Source organism: Phyllobates terribilis, unplaced genomic scaffold (assembly GCF_046119375.1).
Source record: "Phyllobates terribilis strain yellow unplaced genomic scaffold, ASM4611937v1 Scaffold_2__4_contigs__length_985480577, whole genome shotgun sequence".
Taxonomy (NCBI): domain Eukaryota; kingdom Metazoa; phylum Chordata; class Amphibia; order Anura; family Dendrobatidae; genus Phyllobates; species Phyllobates terribilis.
Window position 1 is genome coordinate 94,212,433 of NW_027362762.1, and position 25,322 is coordinate 94,237,754.

At 46.3% G+C, this 25,322-nt stretch overlaps 1 protein-coding gene across 1 annotated transcript in view; it reads left to right on the plus strand.

Moving 5' to 3' along the window:
• MICU2 (mitochondrial calcium uptake 2) overlaps positions 1 to 25,322 on the plus strand; it is a 312,841-nt gene that overhangs the window by 242,710 nt on the left and 44,809 nt on the right. Inside the window, exons 6-7 of the mRNA XM_073662237.1 lie at positions 20,746 to 20,828; positions 25,221 to 25,262. Coding sequence (XP_073518338.1) covers positions 20,746 to 20,828; positions 25,221 to 25,262 — 125 coding nt within the window. The remainder of the gene's footprint in view (positions 1 to 20,745; positions 20,829 to 25,220; positions 25,263 to 25,322) is intronic.

Here is a 25,322-nt window from a genome sequence, read left to right on the forward strand (position 1 = left end):
CATCCCAAGTAGTGTAGGGGCAGATAGGGGGAGCAGCCTGGGTAAAGATAGGAGCTCATTGGGTGCTGGTCACCTGAGCTCACACATAGAGGGTGTATATAAGGTGGGCACCATCAAAGAACAGGGTCAGTCTGTCAGAGTCAGGAAGAGGAGCAGAGAAGCCCCAGAGAGAGAGAGAGGAGAAAGCAAGAAAGACCCAGAGGGGGAAACAGAAAAGGAACTCTGAGAACCCAAAGTCCATCAGCGGGTGAAGAGTTGGCAAAAGGGTACCGGATCCCAAGCTGGTGGGGGCAAAAGCACACCCTAGCCAGAGACCGGAGGCCGTGGGCAGCGTCTGCCACGGCCACCCACCACATCCACCCCGAAGGCATACCACGTGGAGGGTCAGGGAACCCAAGGCCAAGGGTGTCCCAACAGAAGGCCCGAGGGAGCTGGACCTGGGTGGATCACTAGTGGGGACGGCCAGAGGAAAGGACAGAAGGAGAGCTCAGGGTCACGCTCCGGACTTGTTTGGGGGTTGGCTGGATCCAGGACCTGGTGGACGCAGCACGGCTCGGGTGGTCACTTGAAGCTGGAGTGACCGGAACATCAGCAGTGAGTAAATACCCTAAACTGCACAACCCGACTCTGTCTTCCTTTAACATCTATGCTGCACCACCACAACCCCCATCCTCTGCACCTGACCCCCTGAGGCTATACCCCACCCGTTGGGGGTTATACCACCAAAAGCTGCACCTACACCATCAGCCTCAGCGGACCCTGCTGCAGCGGCGGCCATAGTGACCGCAATACAACGGGTGGCGTAGTCGACAATAAAGAACTTAATAACATCTGTAGGACTGCCACATACAACTGAGTTTGACACCCTGGGCACGGACCGGGTCACAGCCACTCGGAAGACTACAACTCCCATCTGATCCGGCTCCGGATATTCCCCCTAAAGAATATGGCCCAGGGGGCGCGTCACATGCTGTTTTAGCTGCATACTTCTTGCATGGAGATGGAGAATGAATCGAAAGGGCAACAATTATCAGGCCACTATCTTAAGTATTATTTTTATTTTGCATTTCTTATATAGCGCTTTACATTCATTATCATCACTGTCTCCACTGGGCTCACAATCTACATTCCCTATCAGGATGTCTATGGAGTGTGGGAGGAAACCGGAGAACCCGGAAGAAACCCACGCAAACACGAACATACAAACTCCTTTCTGATGCTGTCCTTTGTGGGATTTGAACCCAGGACCCCAGCGCTGCAAAACAGTGCTAACCACTGAGCCACCGTGATGTCATATAGTAGCAAATATGTGCCAAAGTTCTGTATATATTAAAAAGAGCTTGACAATTTTCTGGATAACTCCTTTAAAACTACACTGTGTTGCAAATTATTATGCAAAAAGTGTTTAGGAGAACAATCTACATTCCCTATCAGGATGTCTATGGAGTGTGGGAGGAAACCGGAGAACCCGGAAGAAACCCACGCAAACACGAACATACAAACTCCTTTCTGATGCTGTCCTTTGTGGGATTTGAACCCAGGACCCCAGCGCTGCAAAACAGTGCTAACCACTGAGCCACCGTGATGTCATATAGTAGCAAATATGTGCCAAAGTTCTGTATATATTAAAAAGAGCTTGACAATTTTCTGGATAACTCCTTTAAAACTACACTGTGTTGCAAATTATTATGCAAAAAGTGTTTAGGAGAACAAAGAATTTTTTTGTTTGTCAGTTAAACTCATTGATGGTGATGTGTGTCAGGGCTCTTTATATCACTGTAAGCAATTGCAGACACCTGTGCTAATTAGTTTGGCAGGTGTGTCCAATGAAAGGCAAGACTACTTAAGAAGGCTGTCCCACATTATTAAGCAGCCTACATTTTCTGCCAAAATGGGAAAGAAAAAGGATGTGTTGGCTGCTGAGAAGCAACAAATTGTGGAGTGTTTAGGTCAAGGCATGACTACAATGAACATTGCCAAGACACTTCATCCTGATCATCGCACAATCAAGAAGTATGTAGCTGATTCACAGTACACACGTGTGCGTGCTGATAAGGGAAAATTGAGGACTCTTTCCTACAGGCAATTACGTCAGGTTAAAAGAGCAGCGGAAAAAAAGCCTTGTCATAGCAGCAGACAAGTTTTTGAAGCTGCTGGTGCCTCCAACGTCCCACGAACAACAAGATGCAGGGTCCTTCAGAGGTTTGCAGCTGTGCGTAAGCCATCCTGTCGACCTCCTCTATCCACTGCACACAAGCAGAAACTGCTCCAGTGGGCCAAACAATACATGAATACTGACTTCAAAACTGTTTTGTTCACGGATGAGTGCCGTGCAACGCTCGATGGTCCAGATGGATGGAGTGGAGGATGGCTGGTTGATGGACACCCCATGCAAACACGGCTACGGCGCCAACAAGGAGGAGGTGGAGTAATGTTTTGGGCTGAAATCATGGGGAGAGAGATTGTCGGCCCCTTTAGGATCCCTGAAGGGGTAAAGAAGAACTCCATAATGTATGTTGAGTTTCTCAAACAGCACTTCCTTCCATGGTTCAAGAAGAAGAACCGTGCATTCTGCAGCAAGATCATTTTCATGCATGATAATGCACCGTCTCATGCTGCACATAACACATCTGCATCTCTGGCTGCTATGGGCATAAAAGGGGACAAACTTATTGTGTGGCCCCCATGCTCCCCTGACCTCAACCCCATTGAGAACCTCTGGAGCATCATCAAAAGGAGTGTCTATGATGGCGGGAGGCAGTTCACATCGAAGCAACAGCTCTGGGAGGGTATTCTGTCCTCATGCAAAACAATTGAAGCAGAAACCATCCAAAACCTGACAAATTCAATGGACGAGAGAGTTCAGAAGCTCCTTTCGAACAAGGGGTCCTATGTGCAAATGTAACATAACCTAGAATAAAGTTTTGAGTTGAAACCTGTTTGATTTCAGTTTGTAATAACCTGCTAATGCTTATAATTTCAAAAATGACCATTTTTTTGTTCTTTATTAAAATGAAAAGGTTGAAAACTCTGCTGTGCATAATAATTTGGAACATGCATTTTGAGTGCAGTTTGAGTTTATTTTTTTTTTAAAATATACTGTTATCATAGGCAGTTTGTACAAAAACCTTTCAATTGTACTCTGATAGTTATTTGACTGGAAAATTACAATGACTGCAATTCATATAGGTAATTTGGGAAAATCTGAGAAAATATTATTTGCATAATAATTTGGAACACAGTGTAAAGTGGAATTCCGCTAGTTCGGCATCTCATAAACCCAACAATCGGATGATCCTTCATATGTTTCCAACACTGAGCTGCAATTTAATGACTGATTAGAAAATACGGCCTGGGTAGCAGGTTGTGCAATAGAATTTTATTTTGCACAGTCTTTCTGAAGTGTCTCAATCTGTCTACACCAGTTTAATAATAATCTTTATTTTTATATAGCGCTAACATATTCTGCAGCGCTTTACATACATTATCATCGCTGTCCCCATCGGGGCTCACAATCTAGATTACCTATCAGTATGTCTTTTTGGAGTGTGGGAGGAAACCCACGCAAACATGAGGAGAACATACAAACTCCTTGCAGATGTTGTCCTTGGTGGGATTTGAACCCAGGACCCCAGCGCTGCAAGGCTGCAGTGCTAACCACTGAGCCACCGTGCCACCCCTATTATCTTTTTTATTTCTAGTAATTCTTTCTGTCTAATCTTTTTCACCTTCTTAATTTTCTTTTCCCACTTTTTCATAATCTTCCTCACTTTCTATTTCTATGATACTATTGTGTAATTGCTTAGTAATCCAGAATATCTGGGTCTCCAGCACTTCATTAGGTCCGATTGATGCCAAATAATGGAATTTTACTATAAAGATACTTCACTGTGCCAATTTTGCTGCAGAAAATGTAATTTCCTCATGATTAGAGATGAGTGAACCCAAACTGCAAAGTTCGGGGTCCATAACGGACATGTCCGGTACTGGATTCCAATCACGGACTTCTCCCGGAAGTCCGTTTGAGTTTCCTGAGTCTGGGAGAGAGAAAGAGAGCGAGCTCTTTAACAGCACCAAAGTTTGGGTCTCCGTTGACTTCTATGGGGTTCTGGTTCAAGTTTGGTTAGATTTCTGGTACCCGAATCGAACTTTGGACTAAAGTTTGGTTGAACCTGACGAACATCCACATGTCCAAAATCCAAGGAAATCCAAGGCACCAGAAAACTTCTCATAGGGATAAAATATAACTTTTATTCTGTCTTTAAAAGCATATGTTTGTAGTTACAAATGAGGCAGATGAATCAAGCCAAAATTACAAAAAGTCAGCCATAATTTTTGTCATTTGTAATTTTGGGTTGAGGAAAGGCCTATCATGGCCGAAACGTTGCTTGATTCATCTACCTCATTTGTAACTATTGTCATATGCTTTTAAAGACAGAATAAAAGTTAGATTTTATCCATATTAGAAGTTTTCTAGTGCCTCGGATTTCCTTGGATTTTGAAGCTGATTTGGACCTTGTGGGGGTCAGTCCAAGCCTGCACAGAGTGGTCTTTGGTGCATGAGAAACATCCACTGGACTCTGAACATCCATGGGTCCACTCATCCCTACTCATGATATTTCACATAGTGTTAAATGGGTTGCCCACAATATAAATATTGATGACTTCTCCTTGGGATAGGTCATCAAAGCCAGATCAGTGTGAGTCCAACACCCGGCACAGATCAGCTGTTTGCTGATTCCACAGCTGGGTGTACGTCGTGTACAGAGCTGTGACATTGAGGCTCCTGTTATGTTCTGCTACCAGAGCTAAGGAAAGAGAGGAGATCTGTCCCTACGATAGAACTCAGCTTAATCCCTACGATGTAACAGGGAACCTGATCCTGCGATCAGACCTGCTAAAGTCCTAAGCTAGTCTGTACGGAGACCTATAGATGTGGGGAAGGAATCCCTACAAGTACTAAGGACTGGGAGGAATATGGGACACCTCCTAACAGAAATAGTAGCAGACAGACGAACAAACAAAATATATAGAACATAGAGGTCAGTAGACCAAGCAAACTAACAGAGCAAGACACAGAGCACAGGCTAGCTAGAAAGTAGATATACAATGAAGTCCAGCAAAGCCAGAAGGGTGGAGCAGGATTAAATAGGCCAACAAGGTCATGTGACCAGCAAAGGAAAAAAAACCTAAGAGCAAGGTTCTAACAGTACCCCCCCTTCTAAGAGGATCCTCCGGATCCCCTAGGACCAGGCTTATCAGGAAATCTCCTGTGAAACGCTCTGATAAGTCTGGACGCGGAAACATCATCCGACCTCACCCAAGAGTTATCCTCGGGACCGAAACCTTTCCAGGCCACAAGATACTGCAAACTACCTCTATACCGTCTAGAGTTAAGGATGCGAGAAATTTCATATTCCCCGTCCTCCACCACCGGAGGAACAGAGGCAGAGGCGTCACAATCCGATACAACAGCTTTTTTCAACAGAGAGACATGAAATACCGGATTAATTCTCCAGGAGGTAGGAACCTCCAACCTAACAGCAGATTGGTTGACAACCTGAAGCACCTTAAAGGGCCCTACAAACTTGGGACCCAATTTCTTTGAAGGAATCCTCAACTGCAGATTCCTAGAGGACAACCAAACCATGTCACCAACAGCGAACAAAACCTCCTGTCGTTTCCTATCAAAGTAGTCTTTAGATTTTCTGTTGGCCTCCTGAAGATTACCACGCATATCCGTCCAAACTCTCTCCAAATCACCGGAAAAATTCTCCTCCTCAGGCACGGCAGATCCCAACTTGGAGAACGACCCAAACGACGGATGTCTCCCAGAACAACAAAAAAAATGGCGAACAACCAGCAGAAGAAGATGTATGATTGTTCAGAGCAAATTCAGCAAGTGGCAGAAACTCAGACCACCCCTCTTGATTGTCTGCCACAAAACAACGCAAGAACTGCTCAACATCCTGGTTTTTCCTTTCTGTCTGGCCATTAGATTCAGGATGATATCCGGACGAGAACGACAAATGAACTCCCAACCTATCACAAAAGGCACGCCAAAAACGAGTCACAAACTGAGGACCCCTATCAGAAACAATGTCAGTAGGAACGCCATGAAGTCTGACAATTTCCTTGACAAAGGCCTTAGCGACAGTTTTAGCGCAGGGCAGTTTGATGAAAGGAACCAAGTGACACATCTTGCTAAAACGGTCCACGACCACCCAGATGACAGTAAAACCCTCAGAGGGGGGAAGGTCAGTTATAAAGTCCATAGCCAAATGTGTCCAAGGAGCACTGGGAACCTCCAAAGGACAAAGCAACCCCGCAGCAGGAGTATGTGAGGACTTAGATCTAGCACATATAGTACATTGACGCACCCACTTAATGACTTCCTTCTGCCATCCAGGCCACCAAAAACTGCGACCCACCAGTCTCTTGGTCTCAGAGATTCCGGGATGACCTGCCAACCGAGATTCGTGACACTCAACAAACAAATCTCTCCTAAAGGTCCCAGGCACAAACAACCTCCCATGAGGAGTGTTAGAAGGGGCATTCTCCTGTGCTTTAAGAATCTCATTTTCCAAAACGGAGTCCAAAGCAGCTATCACAACACCTTCTTGTAAAATGTTCTCCTCTTTCTCAGCACCGACTATGGGAGAAAAACTGCGAGACAAGGCATCCGCCTTAACATTCTTAGTACCAGGGATGTAAGTAACGGAGAAATTAAACCGCGAGAAAAACAGTGCCCACCTAGCCTGACGGGCATTCAGGCGCTTGGCAGCATCAAGATATATCAGATTTTTATGATCCGTAAGAACCTGAACGGGAAATTCCGCACCTTCCAAGAAGTGGCGCCAGTGTTCAAATGCGAGTTTAATAGCCAATAATTCCCGATTACCAATATCGTAATTCAGTTCAGTCTCCGAAAAAATTTTTGAAAAAAAGGCACAGGGATGTAATCCATCCCCGTTATCCTGAGACAATACTGCGCCAACCCCCACAGAGGAAGCATCAACCTCAACCAAAAACGGCCTAGTAACATCAGGCTGCATAAGGATGGGAGCAGAGGTGAACCTCTCCTTGAGATACACAAAAGCTTCAATGGCCTCAGAAGACCACTGAACCGCATCAGCACCTTTCCTGGTGAGATCAGTCAGAGGTTTGACAATACTAGAAAATTTTTTTATGAATTTTCTATAGTAATTGGCGAAACCCAAAAACCTCTGTATCGATTTCAAACCAATAGGCCTAGGCCATTCCTGCACAGCCTGAACCTTAACCGGATCCATCTCAAAACCTTTGCTGGAGATAATGTAGCCCAAAAAACTAATTCTCTGTACAGCGAACTCACATTTCTCCAGCTTAGCAAAAAGCGAATTGTCCATTAATAACTGTAATACCTCACGTACGCTCCGCCAATGAGACTCCAGATCAGGCGAATAAATCAAAATGTCATCCAAATACACAACCACATTTTTACCGATCAAAGGTCTAAGGATGTCATTAATCAGATTCTGAAAAAATGCAGGAGCATTAGTAAGACCAAAAGGCATAACCAGATTCTCAAAATGACCCACAGGAGTGTTAAAAGCAGTCTTCCATTCGTCACCCTCCTTCATGCGCAACAGATTGTATGCCCCCTTAAGGTCAATTTTAGAGAACCACTTGGCCCCCATTAACTGGTTAAACAGATCAGGAATCAATGGCAGTGGGTAAGGATTGCGTACAGTAATTTTGTTAATCTCACGAAAATCCAGACAAGGACGTAAACCGCCGTCCTTTTTTTTTACAAAAAAAAATCCAACCGCCACAGGAGACTTAGAGGGCCTAATGTGACCGGCGGCCAAACTTGTCTGTATGTATTCCTCCAAAGCCTTCCTCTCAGGAATAGTAAGGTTAAATAAACGACTTTTAGGAAGAGTCGCTCCAGGGACAAATTCAATAGAACAATCATAGTCTCTATGGGGAGGCAAAACCTGCGATTCCTTCTCAGAAAAAACTCTCCAAAAATCCTGAATAGGAACAGGCAATTCTCCCCTATCCAAAGCTGCAATACGCCCATTACAACACTTGTCATAACATTTATGGCTCCAGGATTTAATTTCACTGGTAGACCAATCCAGTACAGGATTGTGAAATTTTAACCAGGGCAATCCCAATATTACTGGAGAAGGCAAGTTATTCAACACTACCAAATCCAATTTCTCATGGTGAACACCATTAATAGTGAGAGGAAATTCACAGACCTTGAGAGTAATATTCTTCAAAGGGGAACCATCCACAGAAACCACAGCAATGGGGGATGATAAAGGTTCAGGTTTTAAATTGAGTCTTTCCACGAATCCCCCATCAATAACATTCAGAGTAGACCCACAATCGACAAACACCCGAAATTCCATTAATTTTTCCTGAGCAATCGTGGAAGCAGCTAAAAATACACCCTTGGAATTTAAACAGGCAATACGGGCATGACTGACCATTTTTTTTTCTTTCTTCATACGAAGCTCACAGCCTTTAATCAAATGACCAGATTTTCCACAATAGAAACACAAGCCTTCAAAAAATCGACGGTCTTTTTCTTGAGAGCGAGGTGCCACCGATCCAATCTCCATCGGTTCACCACTGTTAGTACACACATTCTCATAACCAGAAACTGACATAGCAGAGGATTTGCTCTCATTAACCCTTGCACGCAGTCTTCTATCCACCCGTATAGCTAATTGCATAGCCTGTTGCAAATCTTCAGGTGTAGGATAAGCAATTAGCAGGTCTTTAACCCTTTCACTGAGCCCAGCAAGAAATAGACTTTTCAGAGCAGAATCGTTCCACCCTGTTTGAGTAGACCAATGACGGAAATGAGTACAATATTTTTCCACATTACCTGATCCCTGTTTTAAACGTCTCAACTCAGTCTCAGCTGATGCGACACGGTCAGGATCATCATATAATAGTCCCAAAGCAGAAAAAAAACTATCCACTGATCTGAAGCATGTATCACTAGGTTGCAAAGAAAAGGCCCACTCCTGAGGCTCTTTGCGCAAAAGTGACATTATGAACCCTACGCGCTGGGATTCATCCCCAGAGGACTTAGGTCTCAAACGAAAATACAATAAGCAAGCATTTTTGAATGAAAAAAATTCTCGGTGTTCACCAAAAAATAAATCCGGCAAACATACCTTAGGCTCCAAGAAATGTGCTCCAGGACAGTTACTCACGTGCTGACGGAGCTCGGCCACCTCCAGAGAGAGTCCCTGCAGGCGATGAACCAAATCCTGAACCGACACCATGATGGAACAGAAAAATCTTTCCTTAGAGAATTTGCTGGCTGGACTTACTGTTATGTTCTGCTACCAGAGCTAAGGAAAGAGAGGAGATCTGTCCCTACGATAGAACTCAGCTTAATCCCTACGATGTAACAGGGAACCTGATCCTGCGATCAGACCTGCTAAAGTCCTAAGCTAGTCTGTACGGAGACCTATAGATGTGGGGAAGGAATCCCTACAAGTACTAAGGACTGGGAGGAATATGGGACACCTCCTAACAGAAATAGTAGCAGACAGACGAACAAACAAAATATATAGAACATAGAGGTCAGTAGACCAAGCAAACTAACAGAGCAAGACACAGAGCACAGGCTAGCTAGAAAGTAGATATACAATGAAGTCCAGCAAAGCCAGAAGGGCGGAGCAGGATTAAATAGGCCAACAAGGTCATGTGACCAGCAAAGGAAAAAAAACCTAAGAGCAAGGTTCTAACAGCTCCCATACACTGTGTAGTGGCCGATCTCAATTGCATCTACTCTAGTTAATGTGATCCTAGCTGCAGTACCTAGCTTTGGCCACTACACTGTGTGTGGAGCCTCAGTGTCCCGCCACCATACACTATGTACTTATATCCGAAGCAGGATCTGCAATCAGCTTATTGGTGCCGGGTGTCGAACCGCAACAAATCTGATAACTGGCGGACACAGACAGAATAGGGTCCCTGTGCAAGAACAGTATATGGGCCCTTTGTAGTCCAATAGCTCATCATAATGCAAAAGCTCACCTGATTTAGAGGTGTTAATGGTTCCCCATATCTCTTGGGCCCCTCTACGGCTACACAGGTGGCACCAATGACATGTCCGCCCCTGAATCTAATAATGATGACCTGTCCAAATTATAGGGCATTATTTTCTAATTTTTTGACAACCTCTTTAAACAAGGTAACCTCAAGATTTACTATAATTACTGTTGTAAAAAATGCAGGAGCGCAGTAGGGTCTTATCCATGGTGAGACACAACACCTAAAAAGCCTGGAATCCAGATGCAGCAGCTTCCAAGAATTATGTCAGAAGAAGTATGGGGAATGGAAGTAATACTGCTCTTTGGAGTCATGACAAACCAGAAGTAAGGTAAAAATGTAGGTTTATTGTCAACGCATTTCAGAGTCCGCCGACTCCTTCAGGACAACCATAAATAAAGTCTTTATGTATGGTTGTCCTGAAGGAGTCTGTCGACTCTGAAACCCGTTGACAATAAACCTACTTTTTTACCTTACTACTGGTTTGTCATGACTCCAGAGAGAGTATAATTACTATTATATTATCACTAAATTATTTTTTACATGTTTATTCCCGTAATAATTTTCACTAATTTGCTTAGTAAAAAATTAAAAACTAAGACCTCCTTGGACCATTGTAATTAACCCATTAAGATGATTCTAAAGCATATTATTTAGTCCTGCGCGGGGTCCGATTGGCGCATGGACTATACACATAGAGGGTTCCGATTCATGGTCCGTAACTTTCCGCATAGAAAACAAGCGGCTTTATCTTGGAAAACCATCGACACTATGACATTTTACAATCATCTTTAAATGAATTTAAAGCATCATTCCTACAGGGCGAAGGTAACAATCATTTGGATACCACAGATGCACCTTATAGTTGGTGGCCGCCTTTTCTGAGAGACATTGTACTTTCCTCTATTCATGCCTTTGTAAGAGATTACAAGCCCCCCTGTTAGAAACAGACATCTTCTGTCTGTGCAGAGGAATTATATTTCATACCGATCCACTCCACTTAGCTCAGGAGGCATCGGAATACAGGCAATATCTACGAAATCTTAGAACAACATTCCATCACGAAAAAATTCATTTTCCAGAGAGCACGTTCTTTACGTTGGACGGTCCAACAGCTCTTAACTTCTGGCTCCCACTTAAGGGTCATTTTACAAAGAGATCGCTCCTCTTCTGATGAACCCTAGACTAACGCTGGGTGTAGGAGAAGTAATGGAAGGCTCCGAATCAACCTTTCACACTAGATAACGTCAGTGGGATGTGATAAGTGTCCTTGAATATTAAAATGTTCCAGGATTAAATGCCATTCTCCACTCCTTGTACTGTGAAGGTGTCATTGTCTGGTGTATTAGTATATCAGGACCTCGGCTGTAGGGGCAGAAATAGGAGATTTAGGAAAACAAAAGTGGTTTCAGAATGAGAAATGTTTTGGCATCTGCTCTTGTAAAAGATTTCTCGACTTCTATCTTTAGCCACCAGAAATGTGCAGTCATATTTTCTGCTGTGTAATTGGGAAGATGACATTTGGTATCTGATGTCTATCACTGGACATTATTGGGGTTTGAAGGGGTTTTCTGTGTTTTTTATTGACAACTTAAGCTGATAGTGGAGATCGATTTGGAGCAATTGATCTCTCAGGATCAACAGTGATCAAATGCCAGTGCAAGTACTTTGTATTCAGGTGGCATCGTCTAGATTTTCTTTTTCCTCAATGGAAAGAAAATTGATGACATTTAAAGGTAACCTGACGTCTGATTCTTGCTGCTCGAACCACAAGCAGCATGAATTAAAGACTGGCCAGGTTATTACAGCTATGTACATTTTACTGAAACGAGTCAGGTCTCCGACGGCTTCTCCCCGCTCCACTCCCCTAGACTGACCGGTCTCACCTGATATACACACATAAGAAGAGACCAGTCAGTCTAGGTCACACATGTCAAATTCTGGCCCGTGAGCCAAATTTGGCCTGCAGGGTGATTTATATTTGGCGTGCACCATCCTCAACTGTAGAAATTTTTGTAGTAAATAACAAAAGATGGCACTCGGCTTTGTTCAATTTTTAATTTTGGCCCTCTGTGTATTTGAGTTTGACATCCCTGGTCTAGGGAGAGAGGAGCAGAGAGAAGTCGTCGGGGACCTGCTTTCTTGGAGCAGCCATCCTGGTCTCATCGTCCCCGACCAGATTTGAAAAGTATGTTTCAGCAGCAGAAGGGAAGGAAGGGAGACACGGATCCATTACTAGTGGGTAGGCGGAGCCCCATAGGATAGAACACCTCAGATTAGAAAAAGTGACGACCGGCCCCTCCAGCTTAGGCTCCTCCTACTCCCATGTCCTTCAGTTTAAAATTTGAGGTCGCAGAGGATAGTCGCTGCCTTTGCAGCTCCTCAGAAGAATTTTTTATTTTACATTTCTGGAGACCTGGACCCCCCGTGGTCTAGAGGTCTCAGGGGGTCTCGGCGCTGCTGGGACCCCTGACCCTCCCCTGGCGGATCTGCTTACCCCCTAAGGAGGTCCCCGCAGAAGCCTGCCGGCCCCGGGGGATACAGGGCGCTCCCTGGCGGAGACGCACACCGCTTCTGTGGGGTCCCTGCGCGCTCCGCCGTGGGGGGGAGCAAAGGGCCACAGCGCCACACATCCCTGGGGGTCCCTGTGGCGCTCAGCTGGGTAAGTACTCATCAAGTTCTAAGTGCTTCAGCGGCTGCTGTTACTGTACAAGTGGTGACTGCTGTTTTGTCCGTTACAGGGGATATCACCGCTGCATTCGGCGTTTGGAGATCTCTCTGCTAGCAGGGGAGCAGGGAGGGGGAGCGCGGGCTCCGTTGGTGGCGGCGGGGGGGCGTGGCTTCGTTCTTCTCTGCTGCCTGTCATCTTATCCTCAGGCAGGAAGCGCCCAGAAAGCGCGCGCTGGAGCTGTCCGGCCCCTTTCTTCTTCTTCCGGGTCCTTCAGCCGGCGTCCATTACCACGTGCAGCGCCTCCTGCTCCCTGCTCCCCACTCTCTACACCTCCCCAGAGAAGAGCAGTCATCGCGGCCAGCTGGTGAGTCACTTCTGCCTGTTAAGGCAGAAGGTTCCGTTTGCTCACTATTGCAGCGCAGAGCACCTTACTGCTGACCTGTTAAGGCAGACAGGGTGTGCTATATCCGGCGTTGCTATCTCCCTGCTGAGGAGGCTCTGGGACTCGCACACCTCTGTCCTTTTAAGGCAAAGGTGTATTGCGTGGTCAGCAGCATTAACCCCTTCTGAGGGGTCTGGCCTCATCAAGGCAGTTAACCTGTACTGGAGTGCATGCTTCTGGGATCAGAGGGCGCATCTCCCTAGTCTGTTAGGTTAACTTTTGCGCTGCAGGCAGCTGGGGTAGCTCTCTCCCTCTAAGGAGGAGCTTTAACCCTTCAGTGCTTGGTGATTTTTTTGTGAAGGAACAGGCTGTGGTAGCGGAATCACACATCCTCAGTTACTGTACCCATTGTAAAGGGTTATTACCGCCTTATCCACGACGCTCGCAACTGTGTGGGGGCATGTCGGATCAGGGACCAGGGGGCGCGGACCTCTCTCCCTGTCCGCTTCAGGATCGGTCACACGTATCTGATACGCCGGGATCTTCGACGGCGTCAAGTTCGACACTGGTCGGGGGCCTCAGTGATGTTAAAGTGGAAGCGCTCACACGCTCCATTGACAGTCTGTCTGACCTCCTGGGTCATTGGGTATCAGCTAAGTCCCAACCGACGTCACGAGGCAAGAAGCGCCACAGGCCTGTGGTGGCGCCGTCTCCTCCGCGCAGTGCGTCGGAGGCTTCGGAATCACCGACTGACTCTGCTGGTGAGATTTCCGATTCTGATAAAGAGGATCGGCAGGGTCGCTCTGCTTCGCTTTCGGGACGCGTGGACGCTTTTATTGGGGCTATGCGGGAAGCGTTACAGCTGTCTGAAGAGGTGACGAGGTGCCCTGGCAAGTCGGCCCGGCTGTATCAGGAGTCATAGAATCATAGAATCATAGAATGATAGAGTTGGAAGGGACCTCCTGGGTCATCTGGTCCAACCCCCTGCTCAAAGCAGGATTCACTAAATCATCTCAGACAGATGTCTGTCCAGCCTCTGTTTGAAGACGTCCATTGAAGGGGAACTCACCACCTCTCGTGGCAGCCTGTTCCACTCATTAATCACCCTAACTGTCAAAAAGTTTTTTCTAATATCTAATCTGTGTCTCCTCCCATTTAGTTTCATCCCATTGCTTCTAGTCTTTCCTTGTGCAAATGAGAATAAAGATGATCCTTCTACAATGTGACAGCCCTTGACATATTTGTAGACAGCTATTAAGTCTCCTCTCAGTCTTCTTTTTTGCAAGCTAAACATTCCCAAATCCTGCAACCGTTCCTCATAGGACATGGTTTGCAGACCAGTCACCATTCTGGTCGCTCTTCTCTGAACTTGTTCCAGTTTGTCTATGTCTTTTTTAAAATGTGGTGCCCAAAACTGTACACAGTATTCCAGATGAGGTCTGACCAAAGAGGAGTAAAGACCGATAATGACTTCACGTGATCTAGACTGTATGCTTCTGTTAATACATCCCAGAATTGTATTTGCCTTTTTTGCTGCTGCATCACACTGTTGACTCATGTTCAGTCTATGATCTATTAGTATACCTAAGTCTTTTTCACATGTACTGTTGCTTAGCTCTATTCCTCCCATTCTGTATATGCTTTTTTCATTTTTATTGCCCAGATGTAGTACTTTGCATTTTTCCCTGTTAAAAACCATTCTGTTGGTTGCTGCCCACTGCTCCAGTTTATTTAGATCTTTTTGAATCCTCTCTCTCTCTTCTCTAGCATTAGCTATCCCTCCTAGCTTTGTGTCATCAGCAAATTTAATCAGCTTACCCTCAATTCCTTCATCTAAATCATTGATAAAGATGTTGAACAATACAGGTCCCAGGACGGAGCCCTGTGGTACCCCACTTGAGACATTCATCCAGCTGGATGTGAAGCCATTTACAACCACCCTTTGAGTCCGATCACTAAGCCAGTTATGAATCCACCTAACAGTTGCCTGGTCCATTGCATACTTGGTCATTTTTTCAATAAGGATGGTGTGAGATACTTTGTCAAATGCTTTGCTGAAGTCAGGATATACTATATCTACAGCATTTCCCTGATCCACCCAGTCAGTGATTCTGTCATAGAAGGAAATTAAGTTAGTCTGACATGACTTGTTAGTTACAAACCCATGCTGACTCTGGTTAATCACTTCATTCTTATCCATGTACTTACATGCATGTTGTTTAATAATTTGTTCAAAGATCTTTCCTGGTATAGAAGTCAGACTCACCGGCCTATAGTTCCCTGGGTCCACCTTCTTCCCTTTTTGAAGATAGGAACAACATTTGCTCTTCTCCAGTCTTCTGGGACTTCTCCTGTTCTCCAAGAATTTTCAAAGATTATGGAGAGTGGTTCTAAAATTTCTTCTACGATCTCCTTCAGTACTCTGGGGTGTAATTCATCTGGACCTGGAGACTTGAACTCATTTATGTTAGCTAAATATTCCCTCACAATCTTTCGGTTTACAGATAACTTGGATTCCTCTATTCCTTTAAAAGGACAGTGAAGATCAGTTGATGTTACATTTTCTTTCTGAGAGAAAACAGATGCAAAATAGGAATTAAAAAGTTCGGCCTTCTCAACATCCTCTCTTACCATTTCTCCATTTTCATCCTGTAAAAGTCGCGTCGGGCTCGTTCGACACTCCCGGTGCACGATGAACTTAACGAGGCGATGGAGAAAGAACGCCTGTGTCCGGATAAACGCTTCCAGGGGATGCGGTTTTTTGATGCCCTGTATCCCTGCTTCACGGAGACTATCGCTAATTGGGTCCCCTCGCCTGAAGTGGACGTGCCATTGTCTCAGCTGAGCAAATCCTCTTTGCTTCCTGTTAAAGGGAAGGCGAGTCTATAGGACCCGCTGGACAGAAGGACGGAGTTAGCGGCGAAGTCCATCTACGAGGCCGCGGGTCATGGATTCCGAGCGGCCTTGGGGGCCATGTGGGCTGGTGAGGCTTCTCTGCGGTGGTTGGATCAGCTGCGGACGGCGTGGCAAGATGGGACTCCGCTGTCTGAGGTGGAAAGGCTCTTCCAGCTGTTGGAAGAGGCGGCCCGATATGGCAGGGACACAGTGCTGGATACTACTTCGGTTCTGTCCAGGGCTCAATCCTCTGCCATCAGTCAGGAGAGCACTGTGGCTTAAACAGTGGACTGGAGATGCGGTATCCAAACAAGGTTTGCTGAGTCTGGCGTACAAGGGCGGTCAGCTTTTTGGTTCAGACCTCACGGAGCTGATTGCTAAGGCCAAGGATTCGGCTTTGCCGCAGCGGAAAGCAGCGGCTTCTACGTCTGCCAAGTCAAGTGCCGGTAGTGGTCGTCGGGCCTTTCGGCCCAGGGGACGGTTCGGTCAGCCCTCTTGGAGATCGGGTCGTCCCTCGTCTTCTGGAAAGAAGACCACCCAGAAATCCCGTACACCCTGGAAACAACATTTCCGTCAGGACAAACGGGAGGTTGACAAAAAGCCCACTAAGGCGGACTGAAGCCAGGAACCCTCTCGTGGGCTCTCGGGTGGGAGGTCGTCTGCTTCAATTCGGGTCGATTTGGGCGTCCAACGTATCGGACGCCTGGGTGACGCGGGTTATGTTGGCAGGCTATTTCATAGAGTTTCATTCTCGACCCCCGGACAGATTTCGTCAGTCACGCATCCCGTCCGAGCCCAAGCTGGCTGCTGCACTGCTGCGGGAGGTCGACTCTCTTCTGCAGCAGGGTGTGGTGGTTCCGGTTCCGCCGGAGGACCGGGGAAGGGGGGTTTTACTCCAACCTTTTTGTGGTCCCCAAAAAGGAGGACAAGTTTCGCCCCATTCTGGACCTCAAAGATTTGAATGTTCATGTCCGGACCCGGAAATTCCGTATGGAGTCTCTTCGCTCTGTCGTGGCGGCCCTGTCGCAGTATGATTTCTTGGTGTCGATCGACATCCGCGACGCCTATTTGCATGTTCCTATCGGCAGGGCTCACCAGCGCTTCCTGCGTTTCGCCATAGGTCAGGCCCATTACCAGTTTGTGGCCCTACCATTCGGGTTGGCCTCGGCGCCCAGGGTTTTTACAAAAATTCTGGCGCCGCTCATGGCGCTCCTTCGAAGGCAAGGAGTTACGATTCTCCCCTACCTGGACGACCTGTTAATTGTGTCGCCCACAGCGGAGGAGGCGGTAACAGCTCGCGATCTCTCCCTTCAGCACCTGGAGGACTTCGTGTGGCTGGTCAATTGGAAGAAGTCGTCATTGGAGCCGTCGCAGTCAATCATGTTCTTGGGGATGCATTTCGACATGGTACGAGCAGTGGTGTCCCTGCCTCCGGACAAACAAGCGAACCTTCGTCACCATGTCCAGGATATGAGGTCGGCGATGGCGATGTCCCTTCGGAAGTGTATGCGCCTTCTGGGTCTGATGGTGGCAGCAATGGAAGCGTTACCGTTTGCACAATTTCATTCCCGGGGTCTCCAAAATCTTATTCTGACCCTTTGGGACCGATCACCGGCTTCGCTAGATCGCTGTGTCGGTATCTCCCGCAGGGTGCGAGAGTCTCTTGGATGGTGGTTACGTCCGGAGGCTTTATCCCTGGGGAAATCCTTCCTCCTCCCACGGTGGTCGGTCATTACCCCTGATGCCAGCCTGACTGGCTGGGGGGGGGTTTGGAACGATCTCTGGGTTCAGGGGGTCTGGTCGTCAGAGGAGTCGTCTCTGCCGATCAACATCCTGGAGGTGAGAGCGATATTTCTCTGCCTCTGACATTGGACGGTCCACTTGAGCGGTCTGCCGATCCGGATTCAGACGGACAATGCGACAGCGGTCGCGTATATCAACCATCAGGGCGGGACGAGGAGTTCCAGACTCATGATGGAGGTCTCTCGGATCCTGGTATGGGCCGAGTCCAGGGTCCCAGCCATCTCCGCGATTCACATCCCAGGAGTGCTGAATATCACGGCGGACTTCCTCAGTCGCGAGCAGGTGGATCCCGGAGAATGGAGTCTTCATCCAGAAGTTTTTACACTGCTGTGCTCCCGTTGGGGGACTCCCCAGGTGGACCAGTTCGAGCTGATCTACGTGTTTCCGCTGGTATCCTTACTTCCTCTGGTGATCCGGCGGATCAAACTGGAACGAATTCCGGCGATTTTGGTGGCGCCGGATTGGCCGCGGAGGGCGTGGTATTCAACGCTGGTATCTCTTCTGGCGGCGCCTCCGTTTCCACTGCCTCTTCGCCCGGACCTGTAAACCCAAGGGCCCATTCACCATCCGGACCTGAAGTCGCTTCGTTTGACGGGCGGCCAGAGGTCCAGCTACGACTAGGATTTATCACAGAATTTGGGAGGCCTTCTATTCATGGTGTTCTGGATCGTCAAGGAACCCAAGGGTTTTTTCCATTCCCAACTTCTTGGCTTTTCTAAGGGTCTGGCGGTTGGTACCTTGCGTGGTCAAGTATCTGCTCTATCCGTGCTTTTTTGGAAGGCTATTGCCTCGCGCAGGGATGTGCGTTCGTTTTTTCGCGGGGTTGCACGTCAGTTTCCGCCTCGGAGGGCGTTTGTGGCTCCTTGGCGGCTCAATCTAGTCTTGGAGGCTCTTCAGCATGGGCCGTTTGAGCCTATGGATTCAGCTACGCTCTACTTGCTTTCATGGAAGGTGGCCTTCTTGGTGGCAGTCACCTCTTTGAGAAGGGTTTCTGAGTTGGCGGCACTGTCTTGCTCGCCCCGTTTTCTGGAGTTCCTCTCGGATCGCGTGGTGCTTCGTACCCGTGGCGATTTTCTGCCTAAAGTGGTGTCGCGTTTCCACGTCAATCAGGACATCGTGTTGCCCTCTCTCTGTCCGCATCCGAAGAATCCAAAGGAGCGAGCCTTGCACTTGTTGGATTTGGTGCGGGCATTGAAGTTCTATCTTACTATCATGCAAGGGTTTCGGAAGTCGGACTCTCTTTTTGTGATTCCTGCTGGTCGTCGGCGTGGTCAGCGGGCTTCCAAGGATGCTATAGCTCGGTGGATACGTTCGGCTATCCTGGAGGCGTACCGGCTCAAGGGCGAGCCTTGTCCGGTTAAAGTTCGAGCTCATTCCACGAGGGATGTTGGTTCGTCGTTGGCTTTTCGTCAGGGGGCCTCTGCAGTGCAGCTCTGCCGGGCGGCTACCTGGCGCTCCGTTCACACCTTTACTAAATATTATAAAGTGGACGTGAGTGCTTCCGCCGATGCGGCCTTGGGACGCAGGGTCCTGCAGGCGGCGGTGGTTTAGGTTATCTCTTTATCTAGTTTTGGCGCTTGTTGCGCGCTTGCCTAAGTTGTTGGGGTGTTGGCGATTCTGCCACTGTTTCCCACCCTTGAGTTCTGGACTGCTTTGGGACGTCCCACTAGTAATGGATCTGTGTCTCCCTTCCTTCCCTTCTGCTGCTGAAAGACGGATTTTGGTAAGACCTTACCTGTAAAATCCTTTTCAGCGAAGGAAGGAAGGGAGACACAGCACCCTCCCCTCCCATGGGAGAAGTGCATTATTGCCTTTCCAGATGCGGCGCGACTCCTCTCTGATGGCGGTCATCTGGGCTGGGGTCGGCGCGCTAGGGCTCTGTTCCAGCATTGCCAGCTCATCGCAGTTGTCAGGTCCAGTGAGTAGTGCCTGGGACTGTGTGTTTTTTTTTTTATATGCATAACCTGTTGTCTCGCATTTCTGAATTTTCGGAAGGGGTTGTGTTGTTCCGCTGGTGTGGTCTGCTCTTCCTTAGCTTGTGTACGGACTGAGGAACATGGGAGTAGGAGGAGCCTAAGCTGGAGGGGCTGGTCGTCACTTTTTCTAATCTGAGGTGAACTATCCCTGTGGGACTCCGCCTGCCCACTAGTAATGGATCCGTGTCTCCCTTCCTTCCTTCGCTGAAAAGGATTTTACAGGTAAGGTCTTACCAAAATCCGTCTTTTCTCTAAAATGCCGCAGCCTTTGAGAGTAAGGCCGGGTTCACATTGCGTTTTAGCCTACAGTCAGTGCCTCCGTCGTGGATTAAGTCTGGAGCCCTTGAAAACGGGATTTGGACGTTTGCGCTGACTGGACCTTGTAATGATGCAGACAGTCACTGACTGCTAAGTTGGACATCATTTTTAGATGTATCTGCCTATTTGAAGACTCAGCACGTCTTGGACCCCGCCTCAAATAGGCATATACTGCTTGAAAAACTGTCATGAGATAAAAGGATGTGTGAATTAGCCCCAAGACTCTCTGCACCCATGAGGAGACCCAGTATCTGCCATTATTTAGAGAGTCATCCATAGGATGTGATAATTTGTTATATGGTGGTGGTCTGATAGCAGAGATCCCCACAGATCAATAGAATGGGGCTTAGCATGACCCCAGTCTGAATGGGCCGGTGGACGGACACAGTGCCCCACTACTCACAGCACTTTTCTTTTTCCAGCACTGGCAGTGGTGGTCTACATTTCCAGCCTCCCTTCCATTCAGACGGGGCTTTATAGAGCACCGTTCTCAGGATCGGTGAGAGTCCCAGCTGTGCATTATACTATAGTATATAGTATTTTTGTGACAGTTTGTGAACTTTTAAATGTTTTTTTTTTTTTATTATTATTATTTTTTTGATTTAATTAACTGCAGTGCTTTTAAAATGTTTCAGAACCAGAAACTGGATTCCAAATTGCATTTCAGATGCTGGACACTGATGACAATGACCAGGTTGACAAAAAGGAGTTTTTCAAGGTAAGATTTGTGTCTAGGTGGTAAGGACATTGTGCATTTAACACCGCTCTTAAAGAGAACCTGTCAGGTCAGATGACGTTAGTAACCTGTGGATACATGATTAATCTGCAAGTTAATAGTGTTTGACTGCGTAACTGAAAGTGCAGCTATTGGGAGAAAATTACCTTTCATCACTGCAGAGCGGGCTGTCAGTTGGTGCCGGCTGTCAGTCGGTGCCGGTACGTGCATACAGCTGCCACACTGTACTGTGAGTGGTGACTCTAGCCACGCCAGAATGCCTATATGACTGAAAGCCGGCCGCTTCCAAGAGGAATAAAGTTCATTTTCTCGCCAGTACAGGGACTGGGCACCTTCATATTGATATTAACCCTTCAGATTATCCCCATATCTGCTGGTTAATAGTGTTATTCCATCTGACAGGTTCCGTTTTAATCCAAAGCAAAATTGCAAAATAAATACGCCAAGTGTAATCCATCCTCAACCTGTTCTAAAATGTGCACATAATAGTTTTATCAGAGTGTAAATGGAATTTGGAAAACCTCACTAATCTTCCTTGCAATCAGTTGTGGATTTTCAGTGTGGAATTCTGCACAGACAATCCACAGCAAAGCTGACCTTTTGTGAAGGGCATTTGTCCGCGAAAGGATTTCGTGGGAGAAGGGCGCCAACAAGCCTGGTGTATTTAGATGTAGTATGAGGGCAGTAGACTGAAACCGTTGGCCAGGGTGAAGGAAATCCTTGCTACAGCTCTGACATGACATGTGCTGTGTAGCCCTTGCCATGCATGCACCATAAATATATTTATTAAAGGGAATCTGTCAGCAGGTGTTTGCTATGTAATCTGAAGATAGTGTGCTGTAGGGGTTAAACACAGGTTTCAGAGCTCCATGGTTTTGTTTGTTTGCAATGATTGTTTTAGCACCAAGAGCTTATCATTGCTGGACTGGGGAGTGTCACATGCTAGTCTGACACGCCCCCCCTCCTGTGATAAGCAGCTCACTGTCTATGGACCTTGTACACTGAGAGCCTGGTGTGGGCGGGGTTAGCTTCCTCATCTCTGCTTCATTGCTAAATCTAAAAGCTCTGAATGTGTGAGAACGGCTGCACCCAGTAATCTAAGTGATACATCGTTGGATTCAGCTCCTTTTTGTCTACATCAGGCTGCTCTCAGAGGAGGTAGGAAAAACCTTCTGACAGATTGCCTTTAAAGGATATGGTCCCTGTTTCTACAGCGTTTTTACATCACTTCACCATACGCAGACTGATTTTATACACGTCATTGGCGTGAACATCGTTGTTAATCATGCAGGCACAACAGCTGCGCCTGCTCCATCACTTCTGAAAAGCCGCTCCTGTGCTGACGACCAGGATCAAAGAAAATTCAGACTTCATCCTATTAATCCGGTCATGGTACAGCTGAAAAAAATAAAGGAGAAGGTCCCTTTATTCCTTCCCCTTTCTGCCCAGGAATAATTGCATTTTACAGACTTATTTGGAGACATCTTTGGGTCCGATTATTTAGTGTTTCACCTACTTACTGCACTATATCATGCAGGTAGATATGTGAACTCCCGTGTCTTCCCAGCCTCCACTCCTAAGAAGAAATTTGACAGGAAATTTAGGTAAAAAGAATTACACCCAGGTCGGCAATAGCTCTTACAAATTATAGTTGTGTAGGAAAAGTTCCATTAGGAGGATGGAGGAGCTGTAGATTGTATATGTTCTGCTCACTCTTACGCTACTGTTCAGGGCAGAGGCTTATCTGATTTACTGCCCCCGACACCTACTCACTTATTCTTATATTTTCTACAGAAGATACAAATTCCATGTTCTGCTAAATCCTGTGCATGTTTTAGCTGATGTGGGTGAGGATGCGGCTGTGAATAACTCTTTTGTAGAAGCTTTTTTCCCCTTTCTCATAAGATCTCAGTTTCTGGCCATACGCTTTATAAAGTTTTTGGAGCACCACTTATTCTGCGTGTAGATACTCCTCCCAATCCCAATAAACGTGAACGCTCATCTCATCTGAGTGCGCATGTGTCCTCTATAGAACAAAAAGGAATAAAAACCCGACATCTGCCACAGACATCGTTATAAGCATTCGATGATAGACCGATCCTGCTGAAATCGGCTAGTTAGTCCACCTTTTATCTAATGTGCATGGCCACTTCTTAGGCTCTGTTCACTTGGTGTTTATGCTTCACTTCCAATACAGTTGCATACATCATGAATAGATAACAATTAAATGAAAAAGAATATTAGATGTATACAATAGATCACCAGACTGCTCTTTTTAGGCCAGTCTGGTGCTCTATTCTTATACAGACCACATTGTCTAGACAGACCGTGTGTCTCCCCACTCAAATGTATAGCCTCCCCACTCAAACATACGGCCTTATACATGTCTATGAAGCTGTAAGTTCGGGTCGGGAAACACATGGTCAATATGGGCATTGCAGTCCATATGTGCACCTTGAAATACGGCCGTCTGAACCCGACCTAATACCGTGTAACTAAAAAAAAAACTATGCCAAAGCATGCGTGCCCAGTGAAAGGCAAAATGATGTACCCTTGGTGTCCATAGTATAGGGTTTTTTGACCTGTTGGGCTTACAGTATGTGCGGGTATTATTCCCTGGCACATGTGCATAACATACACACCAAACACTGTGTGTCCAAAGCCGTAGTGTGAATGGTAACAGACTAACAACATTACAGCATTAAAATTGTGGGCCAGTGGGTGGCTTTCTTATGGCTTATGTGGCTACTGTAAAGTACATTTTGGGCTCTTACTGTATTCCTTTGCAGATTTTCTGTGCGCAAATTCATAATAGGGCATCTGAAGCATTTGGTCATTGACATAGGTCATCAATATCTGATTGATGGGGGGCAGTCGCCAGGCACTCCTAACTTGTGGTCACCTGATGTACAATGTAAGGAGCCAGAACAGCAACAGCTCCATACCCTGTGTAGTGGCCGTTCTTAAGTACTGCAACTTGGCTTTTATTAAAGTAAATGGGAGTTAAGCTGCAGTACCCCAGAGCAGCCACTACACAGTGTATGGCACTGTGCTTTTTCGGCTCTTATGGCTGACATGGGACTTGCTTATAACTGATCTTTGGGGGCGCCAGGTGTCGAACCCACATTTATATAATGTTGATGACCAAACTGGCAGATAAGTCATCAGTATTGAAGCCCTGGAGAACCCCTTTAAGATGATCGTCTCATTAAAGTACATTTTATATATGGTTTTATTCTATCCTAACTTCTAACTTTAGAAAAGCGTCTGTTCTATGTTTGTGCCGCATGCTTTCACTTCATTACCAAGGGGAAAAAATTCTAAAAATGTCTCATATAAAAGAACTGCCCATGTTAATAGAATAGGAAAAAATGTGACTCTCGGGGGAGAAGGCATGTCCTGCTCGTGCGGGTCAGTGCCGTGTCCTGTGCATCAGCAATGTGTTTATATAATGCCATTTAACCACAAGCCAATTTTTATTCTTGCTGACCTTTGAGGAATGAGACTGACCCAGTAAGTATGTGCTTTTATTTTTATATGCATTGAGATGACGGTCTTTTGATTTTCTGATCTGAATTGATGGGGAAGTTTCCGCTCCTGACCGGTAACTGCACACAGTGCACGTACTGGGATAGGCTTGCTAATCTAGTCCAAAAAGTTACACCCTGGAAACTTGGTCTTCATAGATGAAAATGCCACCTTTATCAGTGACCACAGTTGGATGGAAAACTTGATGCATCTTTAGACACTTTTATCTAATTTTATACAACCTTTTGGGGTTGTTTTGCTTTTTTTGCCTAAATTTTTTACACAATTTAAGCCACACCGCTATTCCCTAAATCACATCCTTTTTATTTGAGCCATGCCACTTTTTAAAAAAAAAAACAGAAAAAAGTATCTCATAGACAAATAGGTCTAAAACTAGATGCACTCCCGAAATTTAGAGCATTTATCATCAAATCGGAGAGCCAAAGACATTAATAAATCTACCCCACCATGTCTAGAATAACTAAGGGTCCACCAGAGTACCAGAGGATCTTCACATTGGCTCACGCTCTTACCTAATAATAAGACCCCAATATAATATGGCTCAAGGATCCAACAGAAGACCACTCCATTTGGATCTGAAATTGGTGACAATCTTTTCTTACCTATGGAATGATTGGCAAGTAACCCATTAGACCTTGCTGTGTCCGGTGTGTGCAGTGATAACGCCAAAGATTACCACATCATTGAAAGTGGACATCACATGCTCGGTATAGATGTTGGGTGGACATCAGATTCATCTCTTCTGATGGACCCAAGCAAAACCAGTCTGTCATTAGATCTGCATGGAAAAAAATAAATCATTCATTTTCTGTTTTTACTTTGTAGTTGCAAAAAATTCTTGGCACCAAAGATGAATTCAAGATGGAGGTAGGTAAATCTCTAAATAAATTCTAAGTAAATTCCTATATAAAAGGGATGGTCCAAAAC